Genomic DNA, 17,234 nt, shown 5'->3' with positions numbered 1-17,234 from the left:
GGGGACTAGTACATTTTAGTCTCCATTCTCTGGGTCCTAAAATCTTTCAGAGTGTGCTCAAAAAGAAGGTACACCTCTGAGAGCCAGTGTACCCAGAGCTCCCAGAGGCAGATCAGAGAATAGCCTAAGTACAGTGACCCAGACCTGCTGATTTCTCCCCAACTCCCCCATTCACCACCACCACCTCTGAAAAAGTTGCTTTCCTTCTTCTTATACATCTCAGACAGGACAGATTTCTACAAATACACACACACACACACACACACACACACACACGGCCACGATTTCAGCAACGCACTTTTTAGACACTCTATGTCCTCCTCACTCCAATTTCTACCTTATTTACATAGCTATTTTCAGATCCTTTAGGCATTGACTTAGTGAAATATTCAATTGATGCTATATGGTTGTTATTTTTAAACCATACAATGTAAAATGACCAAAAGGGATGACCTTCCAACACATTTGGGCCATCCCCACCCACCCCCAAATGTTCGCCAGTCAGTCAAAAAGAAATTCTTAGAAAGTGGAAACAACTGCAAACTCCTTACCGCAACCTAATCAAAACAGCCCGCCCAGAAAAGAGTCCCCGTTGTTTCTTTTTTTCTTTGGAAATGAGCGGTAAACTGAGTTCAGCTTGGCCGTGTTTTCTTAGCTGATTCTCAGCTACAATCAAGCCATTTTCGGACACATTCCCATGTAGGTACCAGGGGTGCTCTGGAGGAAGCTGTCGACGCCTGTTCAGCTAATTTAGGTTTTCTTTGTCTAATTACTGTGGAGCTTAGGGAAAAGGAGCCGGCTCAGGGCAGTAAACTGACACTTGGTCTCTGTGTGTGGTATCCAGGCAGGGTTTGATGGAAAAAGCCTGCTTCTACTCAATTTCAGGTCACTGTCTGAGGCCAGCCCAGCCCAACCCCCAACCTCTGCCTGCCACCTCCCTCTCCTCTCCTACAAACCGGCCAGCACACTCAGCTGGGGACAAGACTCTCCAGCAGTCCAGAAGTCCGGAAAACCTATGCAGGCCCCAAAATTCTGCTGGTCTGTTTTGCCCAAGAAACTTTGCTTTTCTTCTTCCTCAGACAAGTTCCCCTTCGCTCACTCCCCTTCACCCCCACCCCCAGGCTCCCCAGCACACAAATTCTAGCCTCTGGGTCCTTTGAGGGCGGCTCCTGACACCGAGGGGTGCCCCCCCTGCCCACCCCCCTGGGTCTTGTTCCGCTGCACCTCCTCCTGGCCTCTCTCCCATCAGCCTTCCCCGCGAGCAGCTCCCAGGCCTCCTACTCCCGCCTCTTTCGACTGCCCAGCTCCTATCCCTGGTCAGACTACATTTCCTTGCACGTGTAATCCAATAACTAACTGTCAGGTCTCATTGGAAATGATTTCTCCCAAGGGCACATCCTCCCGCCAAGCCTGACTCTGAGATAGAGAGGAATTAGCCTCAACTGGGCAGGCGTTTTCTCCCGAACAAGGGAGTTTCAAAATGGCACGTATTTTTTGGTGCGCAACTTAGAAACTACGGACGTGGCCCCAGTGACAGTTATATATCTTGTCAGTAGTGAGTCTAAATCCAGTCATCTTGTTTAGGAAAGCAGCTCTGGTGGCAGAGTGGTTTAGCGCTCTGCTAACGGAAAGATCGACGGTTTGAAGCCACCAGTCGCTCTGAAAGAGAATGAAAGATGAAAGATGCGGTGGTGTGCTTCCTGTCGGCTTCAGCCCTGTAGACCTTAAAGGAGAGTTCTACTAGGTCCCATTGGGAAACTGAGTCCTAATCCACTTTACGACACTGGTTTTTTTTTTGGGGGGTGGTGGTGTCGAGGGCGGGGGGGAGGATTGATATCCTATTCCGTCTTCTTTTAGTATTAAAAAAAATCGTGTGGGAAACGAAAAGGCAGTGGAAGTAAATGCAAGCATGCGTTCCATTGGATCAGAATTCCAGAGCCCCGAAAACGTGGCATAGGCTCCTCCATCCAAACCCCTCTGCTCCAAGCTTCCAGAGCGCCCAGGCAATCGTCCTCTGCAAAGTAATTGTTGCCGGACGGGCCGGCGGGCCTGCCAGAAAGAGAGAATTAGCACGTTACCTTTGGGCGTCTGGCACCCCGGCGTGTGGCTGGGGGCTGCAATGCCTAAGTGAAGTTGACAAATGGGGTGAGTGCGGGCACTGGGGAAGGCAGCTAGTGAGGCTCCCAGCGAGCGAGCGGCGGCGACAGCGGCGGCAGCAGCAGCAGCATCTGCAGCGGCTCCTCCCGGCCGAGGCTCCAGGGGAGGAGGAGGAAGAGAAGAAGGTCGGGGGAGGAGTAGAAGGAGGCGGGAGGGAGTTGGGGTCTGTTCCTCCGCGGCAGGTTTTCGCCTTGGGGTGTGGCGACCAGACAGGTTTCATTAAGTGACACGCGGGGGTCGGGTTTTGCTGCGGTGGGGTGGCCGGCCCAGCCAAAGGAGAGCTCACTTTGGGCTGCTCGGCTGGCAGGAGGGTGAGGAGGGGGCACGGGGCTGGCGATCCGGGGCAGGGAGCCGGCCGGGGATCGGGAGGCGCGCGCGGCCAGGTTGGGAGGGGGCGGGGCGGGGCGGAGGGCGTCGCGCGCCGGGGACGGGGAGGGGGCAGGGCGGGCGGAGGGAGGGAGGGAGGAAGGCCGCGGGAGGGAGGAAGTCCTAGAGACAGAGCGAGCAGGGAGCCGGAGGGAGACGTCAGCCTGTCCCCGGGGTCCGGCTCGCGGGCCCGGCCCTGTCGGCTCAGCCATTTGGGGAGGCCCTGGTGCGCGGAGACCCGCAGCGCCCGGAGGGATGCGCCGGCCAGTGCCGCTGGCCCGCCGCCGCCCCGAGCGCCCGCGGCGCTGAGGAGGAGCTGCCGAGGCGCTGGCCCAAAGGAACCGCGGCCGCAGCGCGGGCGACGGGCTCGGGAGCTTCCCCGGCCCGTGGGCCGGCGCGGCGCGCGGCTGCCCGATGACCTCCGAGGGCGGCCCGCCGCCGGCCCCGCTCCGCCGCGCGTGCAGTCCGGGCCCTGGAGCGCTCCAGGCGGCTCTGCTGAGCCCTCCGCCGGCCTCCGCCTCCGCCCTGGAGAGCACCTCGTCGTCGTCGTCCGCGGCCTCGGCGCCCTGCGCCCCGGCCGCCGCCCCGGGCCCGACCCCCGCGAGCGCCTCGGCGGGGGGCGGCAAGGGCGCGGCGGGCGGCGGGGGCGCGGGCGGAGGGGCCCCCAAGAAGGCGAGCTCCGGGCTGCGGCGGCCGGAGAAGCCGCCCTACTCGTACATCGCGCTCATCGTCATGGCCATCCAGAGCTCGCCCAGTAAGCGCCTGACGCTCAGCGAGATCTACCAGTTCCTGCAGGCGCGCTTCCCCTTCTTCCGCGGCGCCTACCAGGGCTGGAAGAACTCGGTGCGCCACAACCTGTCGCTCAACGAGTGCTTCATCAAACTGCCCAAGGGCCTCGGGCGGCCCGGCAAGGGCCACTACTGGACCATCGACCCGGCCAGCGAGTTCATGTTCGAGGAGGGCTCGTTCCGCCGCCGGCCGCGCGGCTTCAGGCGGAAGTGCCAGGCGCTCAAACCCATGTACCACCGCGTGGTGGGCGGCCTGGGCTTCGGGGCCTCGCTGCTGCCCCAAGGCTTCGACTTCCAGGCGCCCCCGGCGGCGCCGCTCGGCTGCCACGGCCAGGGCGGCTACGGCGGCCTGGACATGATGCCCGCGGGCTACGACGCGGGCGCGGGCGCCCCGGGTCACGCGCACCCACACCACCACCACCACCACCACGTCCCGCACATGTCGCCCAACCCCGGCTCCACCTACATGGCTAGTTGCCCGGTGCCCGCCGGGCCCGGAGGGGTCGGCGCTGCTGGGGGCGGCGGCGGCGGCGGAGGGGACTACGGGCCCGACAGCAGCAGCAGCCCTGTGCCCTCGTCCCCGGCCATGGCGAGCGCCATCGAATGCCACTCGCCCTACACGAGCCCCGCGGCGCACTGGAGTTCGCCCGGCGCCTCTCCTTACCTCAAGCAGCCTCCCGCCCTGACGCCGGGCAGCAACCCCGCCGCCTCCGCGGGCCTGCACTCCAGCATGGCCTCCTACTCGCTGGAGCAGAGCTACCTGCACCAGAACGCCAGGGAGGACCTTGCAGGTAACCAGGCAGCGCGTCCCTGGTGGCCGGCGGCGGGGGGCCGCTTCCAGGCCCCAGGCCCAGAGGCTGCATTTGACCCCACCAGGTGGCTGCAGCCTAGGGCCTGAGGGCGCTGAGGGAGAGGGCGGCGGGGTGCGGGCACCTTATTTCCTGGGTGGGCAAAAGACCCCTGGTCTCCAGAGCCAGAGCCGCAAGCCTGCTGGGAAGGGTGGGCGCTCTTCGCCTGCCTTTTAAAGTTTCCGTTTAGCTTCTTGTGCCCCAAAGACAAAGTGAATATGAGAAGGAGCTGTTTTGGGTGCTGGGGGTGAGTGGCTGAAGAGAGGACTGCCCCGCTGGGCAAGGGTGGTGAGAGAGATTGTGAGGAACCCAGGGGAAAGCCCGGAGGGGACTGGGCTCCTTCACAAGCTGGAAATACTGCCAATGGGCAAGCCACCCAGCTGTAGAAGAGTTCCACCCCCACCCCAGTGGGCCCACGTTGATGACATTTGTGCCTGTCCTGGCCTAGCAAGGCCAGAGGTCAATGCCATGGCTTAGCCCCAGATGCCATACATGGCTGCCCCTTAGATGCCACTTGTGGTTTAAATTGTATTGGTAACAGATTATGAAAATGTATGGACTTGGAAAGGGTAGTAAAAGGTAGAGGGGGTGGGGTGGGGGCAAAGTAAGGGATTTGGTCATTTAGCCAGAGATTTCATTACATTATACCCTTCGCAGCACGCCTGCCATGTCCCATGTCTCTGTGGTGGTAAGAACACCTGTGTCTTCAATAGAAACTTTCACAGGACGATAAGCATTTGTGTATCCATTCCGGTGTCCCTGTGCCACAGGAACACTCCGGAAAGGAGGCCTAGAAATGGGCAAAAGATGTTGGTTCCCTTGATGGTGAAATGTCCCAAATAGGCCTTTTAAATTCAGGTCCCAGAGGTTAACTAAACAAAGACAGTCTCCGCAGGGCAGGACCACACTGGAGAGGATTTTAGCCTGACTCAATCCACCAAGAGCAGTCTCCTTCAATTTTATGGGAATTTCAACAAGTAACCAATACGGAGGAGCGTTCTTTCTTCTTCTTCTTTTTTTTTAATCCCCTCTGAGAGAGACTGTCAATCACCCCTCGGGCCAGACTGCCCCCTCAGCTGCAGGCCCTACTCCTCCTGAAGCGAGATTCCCAGGCCCCTCCTGCAGCAGCAACTGGGCTCTGTAAAATAGCCTGGAATGGAATTGAACTGGGGAGAAAGACTCGCCAGAAAGAGATTCATGACCCTTTATAGGGCCCAGCTCCCACAAATGCGGGGATCCAGAAACACCACTGTTGGTGTTGGGAGGAAATAGAGAGCCGCTGCCGCTCACAGGCCACTCTGTGACCGCACCTCTCCTTCCTGAACCTTCGGGAGGCCTGGGTTTTGGCGGACTGGGGATGGTTGGTCAGACCCACCAGGGATGCTCTGACCCTCCCTCCCTCCCTAATCTTCTAGATCCCATCTTTCTTAAGTAGCCTTATGGGCAGGCACTAGTTGGCATCCCCCAAGAGGTCCTGACCATAGCTAGGGGATCAGGATCCGGTTCAGGACTTGCCTGGTAGTCGCCCTACTCCGCTGCCTCTCCCCTCCCCTGCCCAATCCTGCCAGGGAGCCTGGAAAGCTGAGGCTGGGGATCCCCACCGGACTCCAGGGGAAAGAGCTATGGCAGCCTGAAAGTCTTGCCTTGGCTGGGGAGCAGAGCAGACTAGGAAGCCCTGAAGGAAGGCCGCTGGGCCTTGGGCGTCTGGTTAGCGGGTCTGGAGGGGTAGTGAGAGCGCCCACTTCATTGGGCCTTGCTGTTTGGAGCATCCACACTACCCCAACCCCCAGTCCCTAGCTCTGTGAACGCTCCCACAAGTGTCTAGATGAGAGAGAGAGAGAGAGAGAGAGAGAGAGAGAGAGAGAGAGAGAGAGAGAGAGAGAGAGAGAGAGAGAGAGAGAGAAAGAGAGAGAGAGAGAGAAAGAGAGAGGCACCAACCCCAGTCCATGGGGCTACGGCCCATTTATTAGTGCAGCGCAGCGAATGTTCGGATACAAATGGTTTTATCAATAAACATAGAGCACATCACCAGCCACTAGACCGCCTGGTGGCTTCTCCAGCGGAGGGCCAAGGCTGAGTCCAGGCGGCCCTTTTTCATAGCTGCTAAGTTTCTCCTTAATAGTTTCAGGCCCACAGGAGACATACGGGCACCATCCATTCTCCACTCGGGTTCAGCCAGAAGGCCAGGGGCAGAGACCTCCCTGGCAGAGTGGGACACAGGAGGGGGGCTGGCAACCAGGCCCCACCACTGCCAGAGGGATCAGGCCACCCCAGAGCCCTGGGAGCATCCGAAAGCAAAAGTCCGCTGCTCAGTCTCTGGCCTGAGGACCAGAGCAAGGCCCGAGAGAGGCAGGGACACCAGTGTCTTCTCCGACACCCAACCAGGCTCTGTGCAGGGGCTCTCAGCAAGACCATTGGCCGCAGGGAACAGAGAAACTTCTCCACTGAGCTCAGCTGGGGATCCTGCCCTGCTCCAGGAAAGCCTTGCCCTTCCCCACATTTAGTCTCCGGACCTTCCAACAGCACCACCAGTCAGGCAGCACAGAAAATAGTTGGTTTTCTTTTCTGTCCCTTTGTCTATAGACAGGGATGGCTGTCCTCCTCCTTTGGTACAGGACCTGCCCCAATCTTTCTGAATCCATAGAAAATAAGGAGAGAGGAAGGTACTGAGATCGTTCTGGAACTGGGGGGTCTTCACTGCAACCTGGGCCAGGGCAGTTGGGGCACTGAGCCTCGGAGGTCAGAACCCAACCCTGGAACTGATAGTTTCCAGCGCTGGGGTGAGAATGCTGGCCCTTAGCCTCAGGAAAGGCTGACTGTAAGCATTCAGGCAGTTGGGTGAGGGAATAGAAGGGAACTGGCTCCAAATTAGGTGAAACAAAACAAAATGCTGTGGTTCCAGTCTCATAACTATAGTTTGGAACAGTGAGGGATTCCTAAGGCTGTGTTTCCGGTACCAGTTTTGTAGCAAATGAATCATAGCACCCAGGCCTTCGTATATCCTGATGTAGTGTTAGAAAACTTTACAATGTCGCCAGGCCATCAGCTGAATGAAATTGTGTTTGCCGAGATGTTAACCCCCCTTTCTTCTTGCAGTGGGACTGCCTCGCTACCAGCACCACTCTACCCCAGTGTGTGACAGAAAAGACTTCGTCCTCAATTTTAATGGCATTTCTTCCTTCCACCCTTCAGCTAGCGGGTCATATTATCACCACCACCACCACCAGAGTGTCTGTCAGGACATTAAGCCCTGTGTCATGTGAATGGACAGGGATACCCAAGCCGCGGTCCTCTCTTCCCAGGGTCAGCTCCAGACTCTGGTGACACAATGTGCACGCAGATAGCAGTAAGTAGCACTCACTCAGTAGCACGCTGGTCACTTAGCCCAATACCCAGGAGAGCCTTGTTGACTGCTGTTTTCTACTAGTGACAGAAGGACAATCCCTGGCAAGGTCATGCTCCGCATACATGGAGGCTCCCGAGTAGAATGTTAACGTCCTGGGGGATGTGTTGAAACCTAACCCAATGGAGAACATGAACATGTAACTCTGGGACTCTCCGCTGCCTTCAGCAATCAGGGTCTGATCAAAGCCGCCAAGTTGGGGTTTGTTTTGTTTTCCTGTTTCTCTGAAAACGTGAATGCTTTTTCAAAAGGAAGTGCCAAGCACAAGGTTTCACGAAGCCCTCATCTTGTTGCCTAGTCAGTAGCAGAGTTCTGTTTTGCCAAATACTCCCATTTGGATGCAGGTGCCAAAGAACCTTATTAAGTATTTAGAAATAATGTGTCTAGTTTAAGGAAGTGATTTTTCAGTATTGTGACCATACAACATTTTTACCAAGTTGTTTTCTACCACCGTATTTTAAAGATATTTTTTATGATCTTTGTGTATACTCACACTCTTGCTTATAGTTTAAATGGAGGATATATTTGCACTTATGTATACTTTTACAGTTTGCCAAAATATTTTGATGTACAATTTTTTTTCAATAAAATGTATATAACAAATAGTTGTTGAGGGACGTATTTCCTCTGTGGGCATCCTGGACAGCCCAGTCCCTTCTCGGGCAGCCAGGACTGCAACTCTACTTGGTCTCCTCCAGCTATCGAATTGACTTGGTGTGGGTCTGTGCCGCCAATAAGACAGGGCAGGTTCTAAGTGCGGGTCTTCTCAGCAGAGTACAAAAAGACGACAAGTGTTCTGTTAGAAATTTTTCCCTTCATCCTTGTTTTGTTTTTGTTTTCTTTTTTGGTTAAACAAAACCCAGAAAGTGAAAAGACCTTAAAAGAAAACCAGGCAAGATTATGAAAGGCCAGTTTGATGTGAAAAAAGCCATGTTTTGCGTCCCTTTTATTCTATTTCCTGGGCCCAGAGAGAGCTTTCTCCCTCACTGGTTCCTCTACTCCACCAGCCCAGGGACAGGCTACATAGGGGGCAGACTGGGAAGTGTTCACAGAGGGCTTTTCAGCCTCATTGATGGGAGGGATAAGCAGCTCCATGAATGCTGGGGTTTTTAACACGCCCTCAGAGAGTAACATTGATTCAGGTTCTTGCCAAAGCAAGATTCTTTTTGCAGTGACAAGCTGTAGCAGTCCTCATGTCCCCCTCAGGGCCCACCTTCCCTAGCTGTACCACCAACAGGCACACTTGCCTCCTGCTTCTCCAAGGTCCCCACTCAGACTCCTGAAGGGCTGGCCAGGTTCCTTCCTTTCAACAAAGGATTTAACAATTTCTTCCCCACAGGGCTCCCTCAGACTCCACTTCCCTCTCTTGTTAAGTTTCCCAAGACATCAAACCATGAATGTGAGACCCAGCTGGTGACACTCTGGATTAAAGAGAGCAAAAATACCGGTCCAGGCAGGAAGGTAGCTACCCCTCTCTGTGCGTCCCTTCAGTTCCATGCCGAGCAGACACCGGTGGGACCTGGGCAGGAGCAGGGAAATGCTCAGTCACAATCATGGTGGGGGTCTTTCCGCCTCCAACTCCAGGCTGGTTATTTTTGTTCTGTTTTATTCCCTGCCCTAAGTAGAACATGCACCTTTGTTTCTCCTGGCCTAAAACAAACAAACAAAATCTACCAGTCAATCTGCGTGATTACCAGCCCGCAGGAGAAACCTTCCACACGTGCTGCAATCGATTTCAAATGCAGTCAGTTTGGCAGCCATCGTGTTTCACAAAGTCTAGCCTTCTCCGTAATCCTGAGACTTCCTTTTTCTATTTTCCACAGTTAGGCAGTGATTTAAACATTTTTTTGGTATCTCCATTATCATATTTGTATCACAGTTAAACAGGACTCCCCCCCCTGCCCCACCCCCACCGCCCTTCTTTTAAACCGAGCCACTCTAGGCCTGCTATAAATTATAAACTCAGTTTCAGCGTTGCTCCGACCACAGTGCTGTGTTTACATTCCTTCCAAGGCAGCCTGCATGGTCGTAATTTATATCCTAAACACTTGAACGTAACTTGTTTATACAGAGAATGACAGGACCTCAAAGGGGGGTGGGATGTGGGTGGGGGGGGATGGGAGGGGGGAGAGAAGGGGGTTGTGCCTCTAAGCGGCCACATTAAAAAGGTTAGCTCGCCACCTAGTGGAAAGGAGCTGCTAGTGATTCAAGTTTCCAAACTGCCGTATTTAAAACGATTGTGTTAAAAAAAAATAAAATTAAAATCGTGATGCTCTTCCAACAGAAATATTTATTATAATTCTCATTGTAGATATTCTGTTGTTGTTTTAACTCTTTCATTTGTGATCTTTCTGCATGAGGTGTCTCTGGGAGTTCAAATGGCCAATCTTTCTTTAGCAGCCAGGTGTTTAACTCTTGTACACCCCGGGATCCCTAACCATCCTGAAGCCCCACCCCCCAAACAAACAAACAAAAACAATCCCAGAGTCACAGAGTCGATCCCCACTGACAGTGATGGCTTCTGAGGCTGTAAATCCTGCCCGACACAGAGAGAGAGCCTTTTCTCTCTTTCCTCTGGAGGAGCCCAGCCAACGTGGCTGTTGGCAGTCTGGCATTTACCTACCAAGACCACCAGAGTTCCTTGAACTATCTTGTATGTGCGAAAATGCCTCCAGTATTTTATTATCACGGTCTTTGGAAAGCTTAGGGTTTCATCGCCACGATCGGAATTGTAACCAACTTTCATCCAGTCCATTCTGACTCTGGTCGGCTCTGTCCTAAAGTGCTGCGTACAAAGGCGTTTGATTATTTCGTACGAGAAGTTTGGCTTTTCACTCTGTCCAGCAAGGGCTGTATAAAAAAAGAACGAACGAGTGAGGTAAATGCTGGACACTGACTGAGGTTAGCACAGGCCCGCTCCCACGGCTCACTCCATTCACCCTTCCCGCGTCCGTCCGCGGTGTGTTTAGTGCTTTTTATAGAGCTGCGCAGGCGAAGGTGGCGATCTGGCTTCACAACATCACTTTGGATTTCAGCTATTTCCCACATTTCTAAAATATTCACAATCTTGCCTCTGGCATTACAGACATAGGGGCAGTGGCAATGTCCACAAAGACTTGAGCATACAACAGCATATCAGAGGATTCCTGTTAAGCCCAGACTGCTGCCTCCCTCCCCTTTCTTATTCCGTAGGTCTAGCACAGGGTTCAAGTGTCTGTGTCTCTAATAAATCACCTGCCAGGCGGTGATGGTGATGATGCTCATCCAGAGACCACAGTTGGAAAACTCTAGAAAGGTTAAATTGCAGACATTTTATAGGTTCGGGTAAATAGGTGGTAAATCCATTGATTAGTTAAGACATAACTAATTTGCTTACCTGTTAAAAACAAAGATCTTGAAAGTTTGGGGTTCCTTTTCAAAAATAGTTTGACCACGTGAATATCTCTGTGATTGATTATTGGCCCCCGTGAAGAACTGTAAGGTCTAATTTTGAACCCTATTCCAGAAAAGGACATCTCCTTTTGTGTTGTTGTTTTCAAAGTAATGTGGCCCCTGGTTTCATTCCAGTAAGCTAGGTGAAACCAAGTGGAATCTTTGAGGAGGCCCACCTGTCATAGAAAGATGATGTGACCAGATATAGACACACAGAATTCTCCAAGCTGAAGGAGGTGGTGGTGGTGGTGCCGAAGGCAACAGAATTCCCTTATTGGTTGTAAAACCTTTTGAGGGTGGAACAGAAGCAGGGCTGAGATGTCCATCAGAAACAAATGCGAACCCAAGATGAGAGTGGGTCGCCCAGGACCAGGTGAGGGAAGAGAAGGTGGCAGGAGGAAGGAGAAAGACTTCTTGAGAGGAGGCGGCTATGAAGAATGGCTCCAGAGTTTCTGCCCACAGCGAGCCCTTAAAAACAGGCTGACCTCTGAGGGGCCTGTAGCTCTTCAGGTCTTCATTCTTTGCTTTATCTTTGGGTTGCCAGACCCACATATTTTTGTTTTACTTGGCTTCCTACCAGATGCAGGCAAATACGCGAAGTTTCTATTTATGTGTGTCTCTGAAGTGCTGCAGCGCTCAAGAACTGAAGGAAGACCGTTTTCCCTTGTTCTTTTAGAAAGATCCCAACATTCTGGGGGGATCACCAGGCTCACAGTGCAAGCCCCTGGGTGGAATCGCCTCTTTTCTGGAAATGAAAGCACTCTTGTAGCGTCCTAGTTGCCTAATTATTGTGCATCATGATCATGAATTCAAAACATGCCCCAACTTATTTAGGATGGAAATATATTTTAATGTATTTTATCGGAACGGAAATGCATGTTACCAAGCCTGCCTCTATGAAACACTATCTTCCCAAGGAAAAGCACCACAGAGCGAGCCAGAGAAGGCCACAGCGCACAGAAGTCAGGGTCACTGGGGAAAGAACGGCAGTCCGGGCAGTTCTTCTGGAGTTCAGAGCGTCCCAGTCCTCAGCAGACAGACAGATGCATATTCAGTCCGATTGCGGGGGCGTGCAGGATGCAGAGCACTGTGGTCCCACTTCCGGCTGTTCCTCTCAGCTGAAAGCATTCATGAGCCAGGTCAGTTGGGAGGCAACGAGGGGAGACCACAGCCCTTTTGGCCCTTCCTATCTCTTCATCCGGACCTTCCCACAGCCCTCGGGACAGGGACTCAGGGGACCAGGGAGCTGTGGGCCACCGGGCCACACTAGCTCACCAAAAGATGGGAAGTGCACATATTGCTGGCCATTAGATGAAGTTAGTGCCTGGAACACAGGAGAGGGGCTCTCGGTCCTCCCTCCTGGTCATTGTGGTGGCTGCCTTTCATCCGCAGATGAAATTAACCACGGTCTCTGGGTTTCTGAACCTTCCCGTCACTGCCTTCCCACAGCTTCAGCCCCAAGGTTCCTTTACCCACGTCCTGCGAAGCCTGCCTTTGCCACCCTCCCTCCTCTCCTCCTCACCAAAGGCCCGAGGAGTTGAGACGTCAGTACCCCCAAACCATACCATTTCTTAGGGTCCCCACATGATCCTTCCCTTTGAGGAGTGTGTGCGGTATGCCAACTCCTGCCCTGTGTCTTATCTCTCTGATTCTGGCACCCTGAGGGACCTTAATCGATGAAATGGAAGCAGGGAACAGTTTATTGATCAATGAGATGGGCAAGAGATGTGCAATGATCTGTGTTAAAAAGCTAGTCTTCAAGAAACATAAGAAGAATGGAATACACTATTGGGGACAAATTTGTTGACAAGGTTTAAACACAAGCTAATGGAGCACCCTCTGAATAGGGATCTCAGAGACCATCAAATCAACTGATCTATGCGCTCGCTTAGAGTCAGTGTGGACAACAAGATATCTGCATTCGGAGCGGGGTTTCACAACAGCAAGTGCATGCTGAAGGGACCAGGGTTACCTCTGGAAACACCCTCTGCAAGGGAATCAGCATCTGGGGGAGCTTGGGGGCTTTCCCAGATGATGCTGATGCTCAAGGTAGGATTGATGGGTCGCTCCCAAAGAACAGGGTCTTATCTAATTTTCACAAAACTCCTTGACAAAAGGCCTGTCATCGTGAGCATGTTCGATTCCCAGGCAAAGCTGACCTTCAGAGCGGTTCTCCTGTCCATAAAGGAATTGCTGTGGACCCTGGTGCACATATTAGAATCACTTGGAGAGCTTTGAAGCTTGACATGTCCAAACCTCAGCCCGGGCCAACTACTACTCCAGGATCTAGGAGGGGTGGATCCAGGGCATCAGGCCTACTCCCTGTGCAGCTGGTGGAGTGCCACTGCTCTGGGGGTCTCCTGTGCTGTCCCGAGTGTGCAGAAGCCCCATTCTCAGAGCAATTTTTTCCTGCTGAGGGCAGATGCTTCCGCGGATCCACCTTACACTGAAGGGTGCGCAGCCAAGCACTGGCAGTGAGTCGTAACTTTACATTGATCATTGACAGAGTGCATGGAAAGGAAAATGCCAAGAACAGATGGCCCCTGTCATGGCCGCTTTGTGCAAATTCACTATCACTGCAACTTGTCACTCTGCACCTAGGAGTTCTGGATGACAGAGAGGCCAGTGACCCAACCTGCCCTCCCTGGGGCCTTCTACAGGGAAGTTGTCTGTACTCTGATTGGCATGATGGCCGAGACTGATAAAGATGTGGAGTCCACCGCTCGAGGCACAGGAGCAGCAGGCCAGCCACATGTTTCTGTAAGGCCCTCTTCCTGCATAGCTATCTGGCTCATTGTATTCCAGACCAATAGAACCTAAGTCATTGCTTAAAGACCACACACACACACACATAATTTCTGTTCAGTTGCAGTTCTGTCCCTAAGTACCAAAAGGCTGATATTTTAGTATGTCTCTCATCTTTCTACGTCACTACATGGATTGTAGCCGTTTAATATTCAATTTCTGAGTTTTCCTTCTGTTCTCACAGCATGTGGTTTTTCCTCCACTAATCCCAAAGTGGGGGTGGGGGTGGGGTGGGGAGGAGGCGGCTTCTTCTTCTTTTTTTTGACGACTTCTTTTTGATTACAATCTTCCTTTTGCTTTCTAAGTCCACCTGAGTCTCTGGCCAGAGACAAGGTCTCCAGATGGATGGAGAGCTCAGTGCACGTGCCCAGGGATAAGCAGCTGTCCTCAGAAGCCCTGGGCCCTGTGCATATTGACATAAAAGCCTTTGGAGGACCTGGGAGCTTTGAGAAGTAGGTAAGGGCAGCCCAGAGGCTTTGATTCTTCGGCTGTGCACCGCATAATAATGAGAGCTGGCTTTGGTGGCAGGAGCAATCCACCTCCTGTCAGCAGAGCCCTTCCTTCCAAGAAAGTCCCTGGTTCCAGGAGGAATCAGACAGGTAGCACAAGAGGAGGCCTCTGAGCAGATGTGAATCTTAGACCATACTGACAGTCAGCCACCTCTGAGCTTTCGCTGGTAGATGGGCAGGACCCAGGAAAAATGAAAGCCAGCAGACCACTCCCAGCTTCACATTTTATACACTCTGGAGAAAATGCAAAGGGCAAAGAAAATTTCTCAGAGAGGGTCCACAGTATCCTCACCCGTACCTCTAAGTCCCCACCTGTGTTAGTCGGGGTAGGCTAGAAAAACATTCATAGACACTCATATGTGTCTAGGAAAGAGCTTTATATACAAGAGCAATTGAATATTGAGAAAACATCCCAGCCCAGGCCAGATCAAGTCCATAAGTCCAATATTAGCCCATATGTCCCATACCAATCTATAAAGTCCTCTTCAGACTCACGCAACACATGCAATGATGTCGAATGCAGGAAGATCACAGACCAGTGGGTGGAAAGTCTTGTGGATCCACTGGCAGTGGAAGCATCTCAGCGCTGGTGGGGGTCTTCAAGTGGCTCCTTCAGCTGCAGGACCCTAGTGTAGCTCTATGTGTCTTCTCAACAAGAATGTCTCGTGGGGAGTGAGCATGTGTCCTGCCTCCAGTGAGCTATTTATCTCCGTGGCGCCTCCAAATGAGGTCATCAAGCTGCGACCTGATTGACAGGCCAAGTTTCCACCCCTTCATTCTTAAGCTTCAAATTGACAACAGATTCCGTAACTACTACACCACCTGAGTCCTTTTCTGAACAGTAGGCCAGCTTCCTGGAGTGCAGTCAGCACCACTGAACATAGGTGTGTGGACTTCCATTTCCCAAACTGAGCCAAGAAGACTCATCCTAACCTGGCTGCTAATAGGAAGAGTCAAGGGGCTGCCAGCAGTTCACACCTGGCATGAGCTAGGCAATCAAGGCCCTGCTCCCACCCTCAGTCTTCTACAAACATGAAAGTAGGGACTGGTGAAGCCGAAAGGGTCTCATGTTATGGCAGCCAGCCCCTCTCACTTTCTTTGGAAGCTAAGTCCCAAATAAGCACCAAATAGAGTCAGGAGAAAGGCTGTCATCATCCGTGTGTGCACACAGGGTATCCGAGACACAGAAATGTCAAGATGTTATAAGCTTAGCACACAGTGGAACCGAATCGTCTTGGTTTTCTCTGGTCCTCAATGCTGGGCCTTCTGCATGACCCAAGGCAATTAATGAGTTCACCAAAGAGTGGCCTGAGAGTCAGATTTTGTGTCCTTAAGTAGAATCACTTTACAGTCAGAATATTAATGAGCTCCAGCCCAGCCAGCCTGGGAGTGATGGACTACCAAAGAAACCCAAACTCATTATCACGGAGTGGATGTCAACTCATAGCCACCCTGTAGGACAGGGTAGAACTGCCCCTGTGAGTTTCTGAGAGTACAACTCTTTATGAGAGTAGAAAACTCCGTCTTTTTCTTGTAGGGCGGCTGGTGGTTTTGAACTGGGGACATTGTGGATCACAGGTCCGAGTGCAACCATTACGCTACTAGGGAGTCCTCATCAACTGTACAGGGATGCTAAAACATCACCTAAAGCATCGGGAGCCACATTTCCCAGAAGGGAAAGGTGCTTTCTAAACACCGTAAGGCGGGAAGAGCTGGCATGCAGTGTTAGTGCACGGGCTGCCTTTACTGAATGCTCTTTGAACGGTCGGCGTGGGCTCACACCCAGTCCTGGACTGTCTTTCAGGAGATCGGTTATCGTTGTGGGCCATGGAGTCATAGCAGCTTCACATCACAGAATAAAATTGCCATCAGGTTTCCTAGACTGTCGTATTTTCAGGAGCAAACCGGCACATTTTCCTACCCTGTTTTTGGGTAGCCACCCAGTGCTTAAGCACTGCTGTCAGCGTTGTTTGAAGGAGAAGTTAGGGAACCCATGTCGGTTACACAGGGAGTGCAGGGGCCAGTCAGCATCCCAGCTCACGCCTGTCGGATCCAGGACCCCAACTCTCTCAATTGGAGAAGGAAGAATACATGTGCCCAGCATCCCAGGGTGGCTGGTACCATTCACCCCACTGAGACTCATCCTGCAAATGTGGGGCCCGGGCTGCTTCAGCCCCACCTGCTGGCCCACTCACTTAGCTTTAGTGTTGCCCGAGAGAACAGTGGGCTTCTCCCTCTCACCCCACATGGGCTGAGGAAGCCAAGCTGAGGCCCCCAACTCCTCTCCCAGCTCTGCAGTTGACTTTGAGGAACAGCCCCTAAGCCAGGCCTGGGGATCAGTCAGTGAGTAGGTGGGCTCCACCAGCAAGGTGATGATGGCTGAGAAGGTTCTCTGAGGAAGCAATTAAACAAGTTATCATCTCCTTTCAAAGGCCCATTTCCCTTTGAGGCTTTTAGGCTAGGTTTGCCGGAGAGAAAGCGAGCAGTCGCCCCCAGGCAGAGCTCTGGCTTAGGAGGGGCCTGGGCTATCATGTCTGGTCTAAAGAAGGAGACCCTATGTGGGACATCAGGGACAGGAGAGGGGAGGAGGAGAGAAGAGGTCCCAGGTCTCTGTTCAAGACCCCAAGCTCCACCCCTAAGGGAGTCCAGCACTGGAGTCCTCGGGAGAGAATTCCGTGCCGGCTCTCGGGGTACTCTGCTTCGCAGACCTCGGCGAAGGCTGAGTCACGGAGACTTTAATTTGGAAAACAAGATTGTGAAAGCAAAAGAAACCACAATTCTATTAACAATTATATGCAGAACAAAACCAAAATTTCAGCTTTCATTTTCTTCCCCAAATTCGCGCACGAGGCTGACCTTAGGTGAGAGCTTCCGTGTCCAAGCAGACGGGTCTAAGGGCACAGACGTGGGGTGGTGGGGTGGTGGG

General features: G+C 52.9%; 1 protein-coding gene across 1 annotated transcript; it reads left to right on the top strand.

Annotated features, from left to right (window-relative positions):
• The first annotated feature begins 2,645 nt into the window (after positions 1–2,645).
• FOXF2 (forkhead box F2) lies at positions 2,646–8,147 on the top strand. Its single transcript, XM_075531645.1, has 2 exons — positions 2,646–4,102; positions 7,256–8,147. The coding sequence occupies exons 1-2, from the start codon at positions 2,938–2,940 to the stop codon at positions 7,420–7,422; spliced, it is 1,332 nt and encodes a 443-aa protein (XP_075387760.1). The 5' UTR covers positions 2,646–2,937; the 3' UTR covers positions 7,423–8,147.
• Positions 8,148–17,234: the final 9,087 nt, after the last annotated feature.

Source organism: Tenrec ecaudatus, chromosome 1, assembly GCF_050624435.1.
Source record: "Tenrec ecaudatus isolate mTenEca1 chromosome 1, mTenEca1.hap1, whole genome shotgun sequence".
NCBI classification, from domain to species: domain Eukaryota; kingdom Metazoa; phylum Chordata; class Mammalia; order Afrosoricida; family Tenrecidae; genus Tenrec; species Tenrec ecaudatus.
Note: the sequence above shows the minus strand (reverse complement) of the source record. Positions and strands in the feature narration are given on the sequence as shown.